Here is a 17,521-nt window from a genome sequence, read left to right as displayed (position 1 = left end):
AGAGAGAGAGAGAGAGAGAGAGAGAGAGAGAGAGAGAGAAAGAGAGAGAGGACGCGCTCTCGTCGTATGCACCGCCGAAGCGGATATGCAATCTCCGTAAGAAAGGGACCCTTTTGTGTCCGCTCTTCTTCCCTCCACGCTTTATTGGGCTTTGTTTTACTTCGCCTCCACCTCCGGAGAATGCGATTCGTTGCGCCGCGAACGCCATGTGATCTTCGACGCACACTCGCGCGCGCGCTCAGATATAATATGTCGTATAATGCGTGCGTGTGGAGAGAAAAAAAAAGAGAGTGTTTGTGAGAGTGTGTAAGAGGGGAGGGGGAGACGAAGAGGCGGAAATTTGCTTAACAATTGATGCCTTTTTGTCTCTTTCATTGTCAATCATTACGTTCAACTGCATTACTGGAATTGTATCGTTTTCAGGTGATCCCATGATAACGTCCTCTCTGAAGGGTAAGTGACCATCGACGATCATTGTATATATTTTTTTTCTTTACTTTGCATCCCCCCATCCACCAAGGGTCCGTGACGAGGATCCCCCGTGTTGACCCCCGCTATAAGAGCAAAACCGACCACATACGGCGAGTCGTTGCCTTGCATGCGTTTTGTTAGTTGCGTACATATCCACGCTTCTTATGTCCCACTTAGATCTTTAGATCTTAGAAAAGATGTTAGAATTATTTAGGCGACGGGGGGAACTCTATCGATTGTTTCTCGAAACTTCGTCATTTACGATATCATTAAAACTTGATGTCATGTTTTGTCTAATAAAAAAATCACGTGATACATCGAGAGAAAAGATACTTAAAAAATAATAAATATTTTTATTTGGTGGGTATCGTAATGACATATTTAATCGTATTAATGTAAAGTATTTTTCAAATAAGAAAATATAGATTTTTCATGTAGAGACTGTCGAAAAATAAATTCAACGAGCAAAAGAAGCGGGATTGCATAGAGAATTCGCGAAAAGGAATCGAGTGGATAAATTATATTCTCGAGAAAAAGAACGCGACGGATGTTCGCGGATAAATTATCGTCGTACGGTAGGTAAGCAACGGTCTCGCATTCAATTGTTGCATACGCGATATTTTCGCGGGAAACACATGCGGAGTGGGGAAGAGACGAAGAGAGTAGCCCGGCCTTGTAACGTCACATCCTGTCATGTCTTCTCATAGCCACTCACGTTACGATAGTCATATACAGAGAGTACGCAGAAGGATCTTTCGCATGCGTGTGCGAAAGTGCTTCTGAATCTTGCTCATTTATATCACCGCGCTCTTCTCGAATTTCGCATCTTAATATCTCCCTTTTCGCAAAATTTCTATCATTACCACACATGGAGAGAATATAGTTTCTTTTTCTTTTCATATAAATTCATCTCAATTTTATTATATCACTTAGTAGCGCAAAAAGCACAGATTGCCAGCAGGGTATATCTTGCTAAGGAACATAATAAATTTCGCTAAGAATATAGCAAATTTTTTAATATTTAACACATTTCACAAAGTTCCCAAAATATAAGTGACATATGTTAAATAAAAGAGTAGTAAATTATTGCAGAAAGTCGATCCCTTCTTTTCGGTTACAAAGAATCCAATTTTCACTATAAAATTCCCTCCGTATATGATTCGGGTAATTTTTTTAGTCATGCGATACCCAATAACGAGTGTTCTTTGAATCATGCTCGTCTGTATCTCCGTACAGTTTTCGTAATTTGCATCTTAATATTTCTCTTTCATCGTCCGAAATTTCGATCGGTTTTCCCTCCCTTGATTCGGATAGTCTTCTAATCGCGTGATATCCAACAACATATGTTCGCGCGTCACAATAATCACAGCCAAGACACAATCGATCGTAATTGTGACACATGTACGTATATTAGTCTCTCGCTAATTCCAGTTCATAGTAAAAATACCTCGGCATTTGACTTTATATAACAACCTATTGTCGTTCGATTGATTGCTTCCTTGGTCTGTCGAGTGTGTGTTGCGTGTGTTATGTCATTTTCAAAATATCAACCAAAAGACTCTTTGATACGCGATTTCGCACTTTGTCTTCACTGAGAGAAAAGCATATCTAAGGAATAAAAATTCGGTGGACATTACTAAGATATTTGCTTATACTGACATAAAATATTTCTCAAATAAGAAAATGTACATTTTCTTAAAACTTTAGCTTTTCATCAAAGCGATTATTTATTTTATTTAAATAAAATAATTGAAGTAAATACGTTATTAATATCTACCGAATAAATCTTTCATCTTTCAGATATTTCTTTCTCTCAGTGTTGCAATATGTTGCTGTGCAACAACGGCAATAAGCGTGGAAGGATAATTTCGTGAATTTCTTACAGGGCGAAGAGGTAAGATTAATGGGGGAGGATTTTCTTCGCAACAATCTGCGCGAACAAGGAAATATAAAAGCCTCCGTTTTGATTAACGTGATATATTAACGTATATCGTGATATTGATTCGACACTATGCAAATCGCGAGGATTCTTGAAAAGTTCTCGTCAAAAAACGCAAAGTACAAAAGTTCTAGACTTCAAAGCAAAGCATTGAGAAAAATATTTTAAAATATTTAAAAACAAATATTTCTTAAGTGGGTGACATATTTACTTAAATCAAAATTCTCTTTATTTAAACTGAATATTGTTTACTTAAATCGAGTAAACAATATTCGGTTTAAATAAAAAGAATTTTGATTTAAGGAAATATGTTAATGGTACCCATCCAAGAAATATTTGTTAATTTCTAGATATTTTTTCCCGATGTGTGAATGTTCACAATTTTGCCGTGGCAAAATGGCGAGAACGCGATTGTCACCGATAGGGCGAGTTTTTTAAAAAACTCGACCATACGTTACGCACTGTTTTACAATTCCTGGTGCCATATCTTAAGCGGTTCCTCAGAGTCCCCGAAGAGATCTGCGAACGCGCACGATTATGTAAGCCCTATTGTATACTGAATATCTACGAAAGATTGATATCGCGTGTCCGCAAAGAAACAACGTCGCATGGCGACGACGGTGCTTCTCATCCCGACTTTATCTCGCGATGATTACGGCGAATTATGGCGCACATGTATATGTGCATTTGTACACGCACACATCCGCATCTAATAATCGATTTTAATGGAACGCGTGTCGGTGACAGGTAGACAACGCCGTGTAAACAACGCGCGGGCTTTGAACCGCGGCACGCACAATGTCGCTGTACGAGCAGCGATTTTCGTGCGTGGACAGTCGCATTGCTCTGCCAGAATTGTCGAGACGCTCCCCCTCTCTCCCCCTTCTCCACTTCCTTTACACGTCGATTAATTCGACAGTTTTGCTTAGCGGAATAATTGGGGAGCGTCGTGCAAAATCAATTGAATCAATCTTTCTGTAAAGAAAAGAGTTAGGCACACATCCCGAGTCGAAATTTTGATTCTATATTAATCCTGCAAATTCCATCGAACTTGAAGAATCAATCGAGAATTTCGTATTGTATACTGTATAACCTATATTTTCTTACCTTGACTTTGCAAATGTATAACAAATGCACCTAAAACGAATATATAATCTTATCTTTAGCGAGCATTCTGCTTGAAATAAATATATTCTTCTTAATTCATATAAAAAGATAAAAGATCAAATTCAAGATAAAAAGAGTAATGTTTAATAGATTTCCAATTGATAGTCTACTTTTCATTAGAAGAGGAGTACTCTACAATAAAAGTCTTTGCTTAGAATATGGAATTATAAGAAATAGCATCTTGTGCACACAAATGGAATTCTCTTTTTGAATATTAGAATATCTTCTTTTTGGTTAGAAGAGTCCTTTTAAGGCCATATGTAAGAAAAAGAGAGAGAAAGAAGGGGGGGGGAGGATTTCACTAAAGACAAGATTATATTTTTTTGGGTGTGAAATAATGCGAAGTATATAAACAAATATCAAATATTGGAATGAATAAATGAAGAAAAATACACATACATCTTACTTTCTTATAATCTTTGTCTTTCTTCTTTTAGAGCCCTGAAAAGGACTGATAAAATAAGAGCTGTAAAAACAAAGATAGCAGTCAAGTTGTCTAATAATGCTACACACCGATAAATTTGAGCAATACAAACAATGATAAACGTAAGTGAAAAAAAAGCTGTTAGCAAATGTAAACAAGACGGAACTCGTGTGATCCGAGAAGCATTATTAGACGGAAAAAAATCAACACTTGCCAGATTTATATTAAATTCTTAGGCCGGTATTCATTGTTGTCAATTATTTACAATCTTTCATTGTGAGTATAATTAATTACAGATTTATACTCATAAACCGTTATTTGCTGTCTATCAAGTTGTAGGATTAATATTTTTATTGGACTAAATGACTCATAAAATGAATAATTAAAGATTTGCTATAAAAGAGATGATTTATGAAATGATGACTTGTCAAATGACGGATTATGAATGCCGACCTATATTTCGACTCGGGTATAATAAATAATTTGGCACACACCTTGAGATACATGATGATGTGTTGTTGTCCACGTGCCAGCGTCTCGGATTCCCCGTGTCCTGACTTCCCGATTCCCGGCGTCCTGGTTCCCGGCTGCACCTCGTGGCACTGACACTAACACTGACACTCGCGAAGATACGACCAACGACACGGGAAACGCATGTTAATTAACGCGATGCCGACGAGAGAGCGATTAAATATTTTAAGAGTCCACACGGATGATAAATTCACAGATACACGTAGCCCGCGTCGCGGTGTGTGCGTTGCTCGTCGGCCCGAAACCGACGAGTAATGACTCAGTCAGGGAATAATACGCGACGCGTGAGATTTCCAAAACAATGGGCAAAAAGGGCTACGTCACGCCTCGCTAACCGCCAGTTGTTGTCGTTTGCTGATCAATGACGCGTACACTCCCGAATCAAAATAACATTAAGTTTCCAGAATTTATTCGAAGTCTCCGAGATATTTCGGGTCTTCTCGTAAAAAAATAAATATTGACACTTTGCGTTGCAAATCTAAACCAAAATTTCCCATTGAGCTCTTTTAACATAGATTAATAATAAATGTCCATTTTAAGACAAACAAAATCCGATGTCTTTCGCACTTGCAAAATCACGCTGTTCGATTCTTATTCCACAGATTTAATCCATCGGAAGCGCGGCAATTTCCCCTTTCTAATGATCTTTGTTTCAAGTCGCTTCTACAAGTGGAGTTATTAACAACTGTCGATCCGCGTTATCGCTGCGATTTTTCCCGTTACAAATCCAACCCAAGGCTTCTCGTCGGACTCTTTTAATGGATTAATAATTAATGCAAGCACAAGATCCGATGCCTCTCGCATTTACACGATCGCGCTACTCGATCCTTATTCATTTCACGGAATGACTATTTCACGTCTATCGGAAGCGCGATCATTTTCCCTTTCCAATGATCTTCGTTTCAAGTCGCTACCGCGTCTACAAGTGAAGTTACTAACAATTGTATTGATCCGCGTTATATGTTTCGCGTTATTACTCCAGGGAGTGACGACGCGTGAATGGAATGCGGAAGATTATTTGCGCGACGGCACACGGTGGTACGATTCGTTACCTCCCCTCTCCCCCCCACTTTCTCGCCGGGGTCGTTCACCTTTCATTTTGAAAGTGCGCCGGCGCGGTAACAAGAGGCAGCGTTGCACGAACAAAAATTTCGAATCGAAACTTAATATCGATGACGCGACTTTAATATAAATATATATATAAATATATTATATATATATATATATATATACATACATATAAATAAATATATATATATATATATATATATATATAATATATAGGGTGTCTCATACTCTCCGTCCGGGCATTTTGTGGAGACGTAAAACAGGTTGAGGTGAACATAAAAATCCTATACCGTTTTGCGATATTCGCAATAATTATCGAGATATAAATTGTAGAAAATTTGTGAATGATCATGCAGAATATGGTAAATGAGTTATAGTAGCGACGACTGCCGTCGTTTACTTATACTTTAGGTCAAATTGAACAAAAAAGTCCTCTACCATTTTCTAAATAATAACATAGATTTTTAATTGTTAATTAAAGAAGATTATTGTACGATTTTGCGTGATAATGCATTTACCTTCTTTAATTAATAATTAAAAATGTATATAATTATTTGCAAAATGGTAGAGGACTTTTTTGTTGAATTTGACCTAAAGTATAAGTACATGACGGCAGTTGTCGCTATTATAACTCATTTACCATATCCTGCATAATCATTCACAAATTTTCTACAATTAATATCTCGATAATTATTGCGAATATCGCAAAACGGTACAGGACTTTTATGTTCATCGCAACCTGTCCTACTTTCCCAGATTCCCGGAGGAGAGTGTGAGACACCCTGTATAATATATATATATATATATATATATATATATATATATAAATATATATATAATATATAAATACTATATATAAATATATAACTATATAACTTTCTACTAGTTATATATAAATATATAATTACACGCGAATAAGCCGATATAACGAAATGAAATAAAAAGAAATCTCTTTAGCGTTCCTACACGCGTCTAAGCTGCTCTTTCGTTTTATCTGTTTGGAAGAACCGTGTGTCGAAATTAGTCAAAAATGGTTCAAATTTCGGCCAAACCGAAAATTATGAATTTTCGATTATAAATATGAAGTCAAATGTGTAAAATTATTTGTATAAATAAAATAATGTGTAAACAAAACATGTAAAAAGTTGAAAAAAATTATTTATACAGATAATTTCTCGGTTTGACCGAGATTCCAACCATTTTTTACTAATTTAGCACAGATTTAAAATATTTCGGTTGGAATCTCGGCTAAAGAAATTTAGAATGATTCATGTCTCAACTATGTTAATTTTATTAAAATTATTTAATTATATTTTGTATTTAATTTTATTTCTTATATATTGTTGTACTTGTTGATGATAAGAGATGAGAACATTGAAAAGCTATAAACTGTGAAACTCAAAGTGGGCAAAATGAAAAAATATGATCTAAATATTTTTTGTGCCAAATTAGAAAGAAATCGGACTGTAACTTTTGAGTAGGTTTACTTGTAAGTCATATTTTTTCCTGTATAGAACTTGCTATGGATCTCGTGATTGCTAATTTATGACTTTAATTAAGTTTTTTAGGTCGAGAGTCTCATTTTGAATCTGCCAACGCTTCTTCTCGCTTCCGTTTAATCTCGTTATATCGAATCCAAATAGAAATCTATCTATAATCTAAATTCTATCTATAATCAAATTTCTATTTTGAAGATAGTTATCCGTCTTATTCAACTATTACTGCCACTATTTATTTCGGTATATCCATGTTATATCGAATCCAAATCGAAATTTTTACTGGTGCTTTTGAACACGCAACTGTTGTTTTTAAGGATATATTTCCTCTCTCTCCAAATTCTATCGAGATTTCTAAGACCACTAGGAAAGAAATTAACAAGAGGATTATGAATGAAAAGACTGTCGTTTTGTTCAGCTATTACTCCCATTATTTATACCTAATATTTGCATATCTCAGATCACATTTGTAGTGTCAAGGTAAAGACAAGGTGGCTTGCATTTGAGAGACGCGGTGGCGTCTCGCGCCAAGCGAAAACACGCAAAGCGAACAAACCGGCGCGTAACGTTATAGTTCGCGATTCTCCATTGATTCTTCAGATTCGACGGAATTTGTCGGAGCTAGAGCGAATATTTCAACTCGCGGGAGGAGGGCATGACTGTGCATGATTCCTTATCTCTCTATCTTCTTTGTTATTAATATGCACTGTATCGAATCGTCGTGTATCCGTCGACACCATGACACGATCAGTTTCGACATCGTCGGGGTAATTATCATGTAATTAATTGAGTGCCGACCTTAATCGAATCGTTATGCATGCTTTCGTATTTTTCCGATACTTTTACTCTGATTGCATAAAACGTTACGAACTCTTTGCGCCGCGCACTTGTTCGCGATTAGAGCACTTTAATCATGAAAATTCATAGATACATTCACAGAAGAAGTAGTCCAACATAATACGACCTTATATTAAACGCTAATTAGCTATTTGCATACCGTTAATTATCGAAAGCCTGCCGTTCACGTATCGACCGGTCATCCACGTGTTTCTTTCGATTTTTTCCATCCGGCCACAGTGCATTACCACATTTTTCGCGATCTTAAGAGTCATGTGCTCACAATTACCGTTTCGAGAGAGAGCAAGAGAGAGAAAGAGAGAGAGAACGCAGGCCTTTCGAATATATTATTATTATTATTATTATTATATTAGATGCGCAGCTCTTTCTCTCTCTCTCTCTCTCTCTCTTTCTCGCGCGCGGCGGCTTCTTCTGGACTCGCATAATCCCGCGATCTATTTCGGCATCTTCTGGGGCCCCGCGCCACCGCGACTTTCTTTTGATCTAACGGCTTCGAGCGACGCAATTAGACAGCTGACAAGCAGATGTTAGCGGCATCGTGCAACCGTTTATGTCGAAGATTATAGAAGCTGCGCGCTCCTCTGCGTCCCCCTAGCGTTTGCCTAGCCGTTGCGGCCGCCGAAGACGACGATGCGCTGGAAGCACGTGTCGAGATCCGTTGGATCCGACGAATAAGATGATAAACGATAAGCCGTTCAAATAATCAAGCGTCGCTTGAGCACGCCGCGTCGCCGTGAATTCCCGGCGAAATATTGACAGCGGCAATCGCGTCCCGGCTTCGTGTGCCTTCCACGGACGCGCGGCGAGTTAATCGCGAAGACACGAGAGGCACCCCATTATTTTTCGTGTACTCAATCTCTTCAACGGTGACTTAAGATGATTGCGCGACTTTTCCAGTGCAGTTCTTTTCTCTTTTTAGACGAGCATATCCTGGATCTCTTATTTCCTTTGAAGAATTTTGAAAAGTAGTATACATTTAATTTTCATCGATATTTGCTACGAATTAAAAGGCTTGATCAGAAAAAGTTTTTAATATTTCATTAATTTTTTTATACCACTTAAGGAGTTAATATAAAAGTATAATTTTAATATAAGAGTATTCTTACTATTTATATATAAATATTATAATAAAAATAATACAATAACTCAAAAATAGGAGAAATATATGAGAATACTTGGCCTGTGTGAGCCATCCGCTGATTTTGATGCATAAAAGTGTTTGTTTGTTTCTGTGTGATTAATAAATAAAAAAGGTATGCTTTAACACTAAAATTAGTGATTAATTCACATGAGGGTGGAGGGAGGGTAAGTAGATATTATTACGTTTAATAAATATATACTCTTTCTTTCCAACACCCTCTTGGATCTTCAGATTCAAAGCTTTCACAACGCTAATAAAAAAAAATTAATAAAAGGATTATTAATAAACAAAGTAATCAAATATTTAATATAAAAACATAAAGTTGGAGATTTGAGCGACGCTTTTTTCGGGTGCCTTCGAGTCGAAACGATTGAGCATCAATCAGCGATATTCCATCTATTTTTATTCTGTCACGGTTTGATTCTTTTCTATTCTCTTCTCTCTTCTGGTATTCTCACCCTTTCTCCCTCTGCTTATTCAATTTCGCGGTAACGAGAAATGGTTCAGACCGACGCGCGCACCGGGGGGAACGATCGCGGAAGTTTCCGCGAGATGCATGAATACTTGCTACAGGGCGCTACGCGGGGGCCCGTATCGGCCCCCCGCGTGTACCGGCAATCAATTCGAACGATAATGAGTACGTGCTAAGCCCACGTACGCGCGTGGTAGTGTCGGACGGACGCGAAATTATTGCCAGGATCCATTCGAGTCCCCGTCACGGTGCATCCGCGCGTGTGCGAAAGGTCGCGAACGAAAGTCCCGCAAACGGTATTTACCGAAAGGTAATAATTAATAAACGCGCTGCCGCTTCCAGGTTCACGATTCGTAGCGAGTCGCCGGCTCGCTCGGCTCGAAGATCATTTCGCGACGATTATGCCGGTTGTTCGTTGACGTCCACGTCTCGCTTCTGGGGGTCGATTCTCAGAACATAGCGACAATTGCAAAAGTGAGCTTCGCAAAGATGATATCCGCAGTAGGATCTTAAGTTTATGATTGTCTTTACTCCCTAGAACCTTAGTTCCTCCAGTTCCTCCCTAGTTTATCCGGATCTTAGAAAGTAAATTTTGAGAAATTTTGATGCTTCTTGTTTCTTTTTTTATTGTGACTTTTAATATTATTATTATTTGTTAATATTTTCAATATTATTTGTTTATTTGGTACTTTATAATCATGTACTGCAAATTTGTTTTTGAAATTGGTGGAAAAAAGTTTCTTCTTTTTTAATCGGTTAAAGTTTCGTCTTGTATCTCGAGATATTCTCGAATTTTCAAGATACGGAACGCAAGAAACGGAATTTATACAAGCAACATAGGAATATATTAATTAAAAATTTTGTCACACTTTCTTTTTAAAGGTGCTTTATTCTCCCTTTGAAGCTTCCTGTAATTCTCACTATGTGATACACAAGCGATCTTTTGGGCACCATGAGCGAAATTATGCGATGTTATTCATTTGACACGGATCGGCCGACACGTATTAGAAGAAAACGAATGTAAGGGAAGTGTAATGGATTCTTGCAAAATTACCGATATAAATACCTATTACATGACTGGCTGCGTCAGACAGTCAATGAAATTGATTGATACTTGGCGTGTAATCGTGAATAAAAAGGGCACCTTCGTTCTCGTTTTTTCTAAGCTATGTGGGTGGCTAATCACATGTCGCACAAGTCAAAATGTTGCTGTCAAAGAAAAGTGGTAATACGTACGAGTGTGCAAAATACGTACGGATCGTATCGATACCGCGATATATTTATTATTCTGCAATCATGTCGCTGTTAATTACAGGCGAAGAATCAATCGTCGTATTGCAACTTGTTATTACTAAATAGACTTGTTATTACTAAATAAACGTTCTGAATTCCCCCTCACGTGCATACGCGTTTATGAGCCGGTGAACAATCCGTTTACGTTTCTCTTCGCTGAAAATCGCTCGGAAGAAGATTTGACTTATGTAAACATCTCGAAAAGTCCGACGGATCCGACGGATACCGTTTGATTTGAGTAACTGGTAACAATAACTGATGCAAATAACTGGTAATTATATATAGTAGAAGTAATTTATATGAGTAACATCTCTACGAAAGAGCGCTATTCTTCGCGAACAGATCAGCGACAAATCGGGATTTCTTCTGCCGGTTTATTTACGTCAGTGAGATCGCGAAATGCGCGGGTTGCGCAACCGCGCAAAAATAGTGATTAACGCGAGATGTTTGCGCGAATAATTAAATCCACTTACGAAATTAATGAAAAACTGAAAGAAACGCGCACACACGGCAAAGCGTAACGCCTAAGAAATTGTTGATCGTGTGTCGCTGTACTCGTTCTTGCGACGGGATAAAAATTCATCTGGAATTTTAACTTTATGGAACTGGAGTCGGAAAAATGTGGGCAAGGCCGGGCAAAAAAAAATAAATCATTCGAATGGCGAGGGTAAAAACACGAAAGAGCGCACATGCACGGCGAGTTGCGCTTGTTACGCTTGCGGCATTAACATAACGAACAAATTTATATAAGACTGTAAGCGCAGCTCGGGTGCGCGATTATCAGTGCGATTTATCGAATCATATAATTATCAATCGTCTGGAGCAAAGCGGTGGCTCGATTTGTCAAACGCGCGGAGAAATCTCGGGGGGATCTCTCGCATTGCTCTCGCACTCTCCGGCCTTGCTCGTGCAAGATCTTTAAATATAAAGATCTGAATACATAGAAAAAAATTTATTAACATTCGTTGAAAACTTTTTACGAAAAATTCCCACTTAAAAATTTATATTCACCTTAAAACAATGTACTCAAATAAACAATCATTGTTTTATATGTATAAGCAACGATATATAATTTTATTAGAAAATTTTTCAAGTTCTAAATAGTGTTATAATTTTATTTGGATATTTTTTTATAATTATATTTGAATATTATAGTTTCATAAGAATTATAATGTATTTATTTTGATGATATATAATAATATCTTCTTTCGACATTCAGAAACATCATATTTTCAATTCATATATTTTGTGCTTTCCATTACTGAGAATTTTTTTTGAATAATAAGAACAGATTTTGTGTATGTGTGCTTTGTTGGAAATCATATAAAATATATCCTTGCGAGTATAACTTATCATTTAATGCTACATAATTAGTACATTGAGGAAAAAGCATTTGAAAATGTATCTGTGACATTTATTTCGCAAAAATAAATTTTATTTTACTGAAATAAACTTTATTTCACAGAAATAAGCTTTACTTTCTAAATAAAAGTGTTCAAGTTTCTTTGCAGTGTACTGAAATGTCAATTTAACCACTGCCCGCGTTATACTGACAGCACTAATCTCATTTGAAGATTAACGTGTAAAAAATGAATGTTTTGTCATACGAATGTTTTTTTTTTGTATAGTCAATTGAAATAGCATGTAATGTTGTCCGCCAGATATATTAGAAATTGGTCTGCAGAAGAACACGGGAATAAAAGCCCGGGGCAAATAGATAAGAAGCGTGGCAATGGACATTCGCGCGCGATTTCTTTCTTAAGAGTATAAGAGAAGCGGTGGTTTATTGTCGGAAGAGTGAGAAGAAAGAAAGAAATCGGACATTATCAATCGTACTCTGTCCAATCGTTTATTTTATTGCGACTATAAATAAGTGTGATGTGCAAACAAAAGACTGAATTAGTGTGACATAGGAGAGATAATATGAAATCCTGACTTTCAGAACAGTTCTTTGAGAGCGTGAAGTTCGTGGCACAAAGTATACATAGAAAAATATCAGCAAGTATACATAGAAAAATATCATTCTACTACTAAGAAGAGCGATTGCTCGGTTCACTTTCGTTTCTTCAGACATTAATTCTCACCTACAAAGAATATCTTCTGGATATAACTTGATCATTTCTTAATACTTCTTGACAAATCTCGAAATATGCTCATCATGAATTTTAGAGAGGCTCATTATCATACATTTAAAGGAAGAATTTCTTCTCTTTGCAAGAATATTGTAAAAATATCGAAAAAGAAGTTTCACTACTTGTAGTAAACGAGTCGAGCTTTGCTTTCGATTTAATATTCTCGATGAAAATGCTAAACTTACTGGAATGTATTTCGAATAAATTTCATGCTTATAATGAACTTCTGATAGAGACTCACGGATACATAAACTTAGGAAATACTCGAATCAAGTAACATTTGCTTGAATGCAATATATATTTTTCTATGTGTATACTTGGAACCGCAATGTTGTTGTTGAATGACTCGATTCCGGTATTTTGTGCGGGAGCAGCGCGTTTGATAGTAACGGCGGTAGTGGCCAAGATAAATCGATTTAATAGAGATTTGTAGAGAGAAAGAGAGAGAGAGGAAGAGAGAGGACGAAAGTACACGTCGTTTTTCGTGGTTGAATTATTTCCACGGCGTGTCGTTCGCGAAAAGCCAACAAGAGGGACCCGTTCTTTGGAACAAAAAGAAGAAAAAAAAAACGAGAAGTCGAGACTGTGGTTTCGATCCCGAAACGACATCGGAGAAGGTGGGAGCCGCGCGCCTAGGAGAAAGTAAGCCGCCGAAAGTTTCGTTTTCACGTCTGGCCCGGTCCTAAAGCGACCGGTTCCACCGATCCGGTCGCGGAACGCTGTTCCATCGCCGTGGCCGCGGATTGAGAAACGCGCGATTATCGAGTCACCGAGAATCGTCGGGAATTGATTGTCGCGCGCCTATATATTAATTGTCCGCGGTGCCGGCACAGAAATCTAGTTAGTAGTGATCAATATTCATACGAATCAGCGAAAGGAAAGGGAACGGGGATACGTAAGGAGCGGGAAAAATCAAGGGGAGAAATAAGCAAGACGAAAGGATTGCGAAATATCGGGTGTAATTGCGGTAAATCAATGGCATCACCTGCTCCTATCTCGTCCTCCTCCTCCTCCTAGCACGAAGCAGGGATGCGAGTGAAAGGGTCCAGGATCAACAGGTTGCTCGTTCCAGTGCGCCGGCCGACCTTTAGGAAAGCTGTGGCGTCTTTGCTCGCATTAAGATCTCCCAGGCCGATAGAATTTACAAATAAGGACGGCGTCGGATCTATGCGCGTCGGACGGGACGCGGAACAACGAAAAAATGTCCAGCTGAAGATTGAAGGCGGGGGAGGGAGGTAATCTCGGTCGATTTGACAGCTGCACATCGGACGAGATTATACGCATGAATTTTTAAACGGCAGACACGGGAGGACAGCGAGAGCCCGCATTTACCCGATCGAATTCGAAATCGCGACTGACGATCTCCGACTCGAGATGACGCGTTTATGTTGCAAATTGCACGAGAAGCTTAGAAAAAAAGATGCGTCGATGTGCAATTTGATCGTAAAAGGAGATTTTGATCGAGAGGACGCCGCAGAGAAGTCTTTCGGACGGGTCTCTCCAAACCGCGGGGAGCTAAAAAGAGGAAGGAAGAAAGGGGGAAGGAATGAGGTAACTAAAAACGAAGAGTAAAAGGCAGAAAAAGAGGTGAACGAAGAGGAGAAAGGAATCCTTCCGTGACTTGCGAGAGTCCGCGCAGGTCTCTCTCTCTCGTGGTTTCCGCGTTCGTACAGCAGGCATCGCGTCGCGCCGGGACCGGTTTTGGTGATTCAGAGCTTCGTGCCTTCGCTACGTAACTTATGTAAAATCCTCCCGCACCCTCTTTTTTCGTGCCCGATCTTCGCGATCGGGCAGGAAAATAATCGCGATCGGCACGACCGGCCGATGAACGTGACTCTAAACTCGACGTAGGGAGTGAAAAATAACTATTCGCGAGTAGACAGATGATAACTTCTTGAAATTTCGAGCCAATTAATCTTCGCGTTTTGTAGCGAAAAAATTCTTCGACCAAGGAGGAATCAAAACCCATAGACAGATGATAATTTCTTGATAAATTGTGAAGCTAATGAATTTTCACGTTTTCAGGGAAAAAAATTCTTTGTCAAAGTAAAATTAAAATTTATAAAAGTTCCCAGGTGAGAACTTCTTAAAATTTGCAGCCAGTTAATTTTCACGTTGCTGGAGAAAAAATTCTTTGGTTAAAGAGAAATTGAAATTCATAGACGGATGATAACTTCCTAAAATTAGAAGCTAATGAATTTCTGGAGAGAAAATTCTTTGATCAAAGAAGAATTAAACTTATAAACAAGTGATAACTTCTTAAAATTTGCAGCCAGTTAATTTTTATGTTTTTAGCGAGATAATCTTTAATCAAGAGAAAATCAAAGAAAAATTAAAACTTATAGACAGATGATAACTTCCTAACATGTGAAGCTAATTAATTTTCTAGCGACAAAATTCGCCGACCAAAGGGAAATTAAAATTCATACACAGGTGATAACTTTCTAAAATCTGTGCGGCACTAATTAATTCCCACGTTTCTAATAAAAAAATGTGTTCGATCAAAAAGGAATTAAAACTCATAAACAGATGGTAACATCTTAAAATTTGGAGCTAATTGATTTTGACATTTCTAGCGAGAAAATTTTTTGATCAAAGAGGAATTAATTTCTCAGATTCTTAACACATGCGCATTGAACACAAGTTTACCGTCTACTCCGTGAGAATATCTTTTCACGGTTTTCTTTCTCGGTTTCACTTTCCCTATCTTTTTTTCCCGGTCTGTATTTATCTGTCTTCATGATCGTCGAGAATCGCTCAACTACGACTGACTCGCGACGCTTCCGCGTTGATTTGAGGCAGAACAGAGACAACGGGGTCTTTTTTGGATCCTGCCCGGTCCTGATGGCCCTGACCCAAAGCGAGAGACGCGCTTTCGCAGGTTATAACATGGCCGCCGCGGAACAGCTTTGTCTTCGCACGCAACATTACAGTCGCGGCTGCTATTATTAGACGAGGTGGGGGAGGGGAGTTCGAGCAGCCATTAACCACGAGGAAAATTAAAAGGACTCTCTTCCGGTTTGATGACTGGTAAATGTCAGAGATATTTCAAATGCAAATACGGGATTATCTTAGTTGCACCAAACCGGACACTCGTTAATGTTCCGCGAACACCCCGTCATCCATCTTGTCCCGATAATGATCTAATCAGACCGATGACAGGTCTCGTCGTTAGTCCCAATCGTCTAAAGTGGGATGTTGCGCCGACACAACATTTGCTTCTTTAAACTATTAACAGATACTACGTTTTCCATCGTTTTGATCGAGAAAGTACTACTTCTTAAATTCCCAAGGGAAGTAGACTCAATCTCTCCGATGGTGGACGACGATGGACTGTATTCTTATCGGGTTTTCTGTAACTCTCAAAATTGCCCACGCGAGCGAAGTCTCGAAACGAATGAATATCTATTTGCATCGCGATATATACGTGATATCCAAACGGACGAGTGGGAATCGGAAAGTAAGTCGGCCGTCCTCATTCCCCGCGAAGTGACATACTTCCTGAAGCGCGGTTCTCCGACTGGCCGATCTATGAAATTAACGATAACGGAGCGCGCTTCGTGCCTTGCTAGGTAAAATCGAAAGTAGCGAAATACCACAGTCGTGGCGAGAGACCAAGGGATAGCGCGTTTCAACCAGGGAGAGAGAGAGAGACAGAGACAGAGATAGAAACAGAGAGAGAGAGAGAGAGAGAGACTGTATTTGCTTGGAGGGGAATACAAATAGCTTCTTCCCTCCCCCCAAGGTATACGCGTTGTAGACGAGTATGATGATGTCAGAACGTTAAAGGCGAGTATATTGATGGTTGTTTATCGTTGTATAATCGCGCAAAGGGTAGACGCGAGCTGCCAGGGGATTTCGCTCAAGAGGGAGACTTCGGGCTACGCATTTGAGGGTGCAAGTTGAAGGATTGCTGCCAGAAAGAGAAGCGCTCGGCGACCTACATATTTAAAACGTGTGAAACGCAACGATCAATTTCGTCGTGTGACGAAGAATCGCTGAGCGACCGTAGTTGCAGCAGGATCGAGAGTAAAAGCTCGTTGCTGCTCGACAACGTCTAAGAAGTCGGAGCTGGACTTCGTACGCGAAGGAAAAAGAGAGAGAAAGAGAGAGAAAGAGAGCGAGAGCGGCGGTAAAGTAAGTAGAGACGGAAGGCAAGCCACAGACGAGCGAAAAAGTGCGGCGCGATCAGCCGGAGAGCCGCGAGCGCGCGGACAAGCAGGTAGACGAGGACGGTGGCGTTCTCTGAGTGAGAGGAGGAGGAAGAGGAGAAGGAGAAGGAGGAGGAGGAGGAGGAGAAGGAGGAGGAGGAGGAGGAGGACTAGGTTTGGATCCTAGACATCGAAGCGAAACAGCGATAGTGTTGGCGCGCTGACGAGAGAGACAGAGGGAAAGAAAAAGAGAGAGAAGGAGAGAGAGACGGAGAGAGAAAGAGAGAGAAGGAGAGAGAGAGAGAGAGAGAGAGATCGGCGGACGACGAAGCGCGGAGAAGGAAGAAACCGCAGCGCACGACGGTGCGCCGCTCGCGG

The 17,521-nt window shown here is 39.2% G+C and overlaps 1 protein-coding gene across 3 annotated transcripts in view; it reads left to right on the top strand.

Moving 5' to 3' along the window:
- LOC116843759 (thyrotroph embryonic factor) overlaps positions 1-17,521 on the top strand; it is a 125,792-nt gene that overhangs the window by 50,338 nt on the left and 57,933 nt on the right. Inside the window, exon 2 of one of the 3 annotated variants that reach the window (XM_032814495.1) lies at positions 424-453. The exons of the other annotated variants lie outside the window; for them this stretch is intronic. Within the exon in view, the coding sequence (XP_032670386.1) occupies positions 424-453 (30 nt within the window). The remainder of the gene's footprint in view (positions 1-423; positions 454-17,521) is intronic. 3 annotated transcript variants of the gene reach the window in all.

The sequence above is a fragment of the Odontomachus brunneus genome, unplaced genomic scaffold, assembly GCF_010583005.1.
Source record: "Odontomachus brunneus isolate Ranch 3 - 2012 unplaced genomic scaffold, Obru_v1 Obru_scaffold_035, whole genome shotgun sequence".
NCBI lineage: Eukaryota > Metazoa > Arthropoda > Insecta > Hymenoptera > Formicidae > Odontomachus > Odontomachus brunneus.
This window is presented reverse-complemented; position numbering and strand designations above follow the sequence as displayed.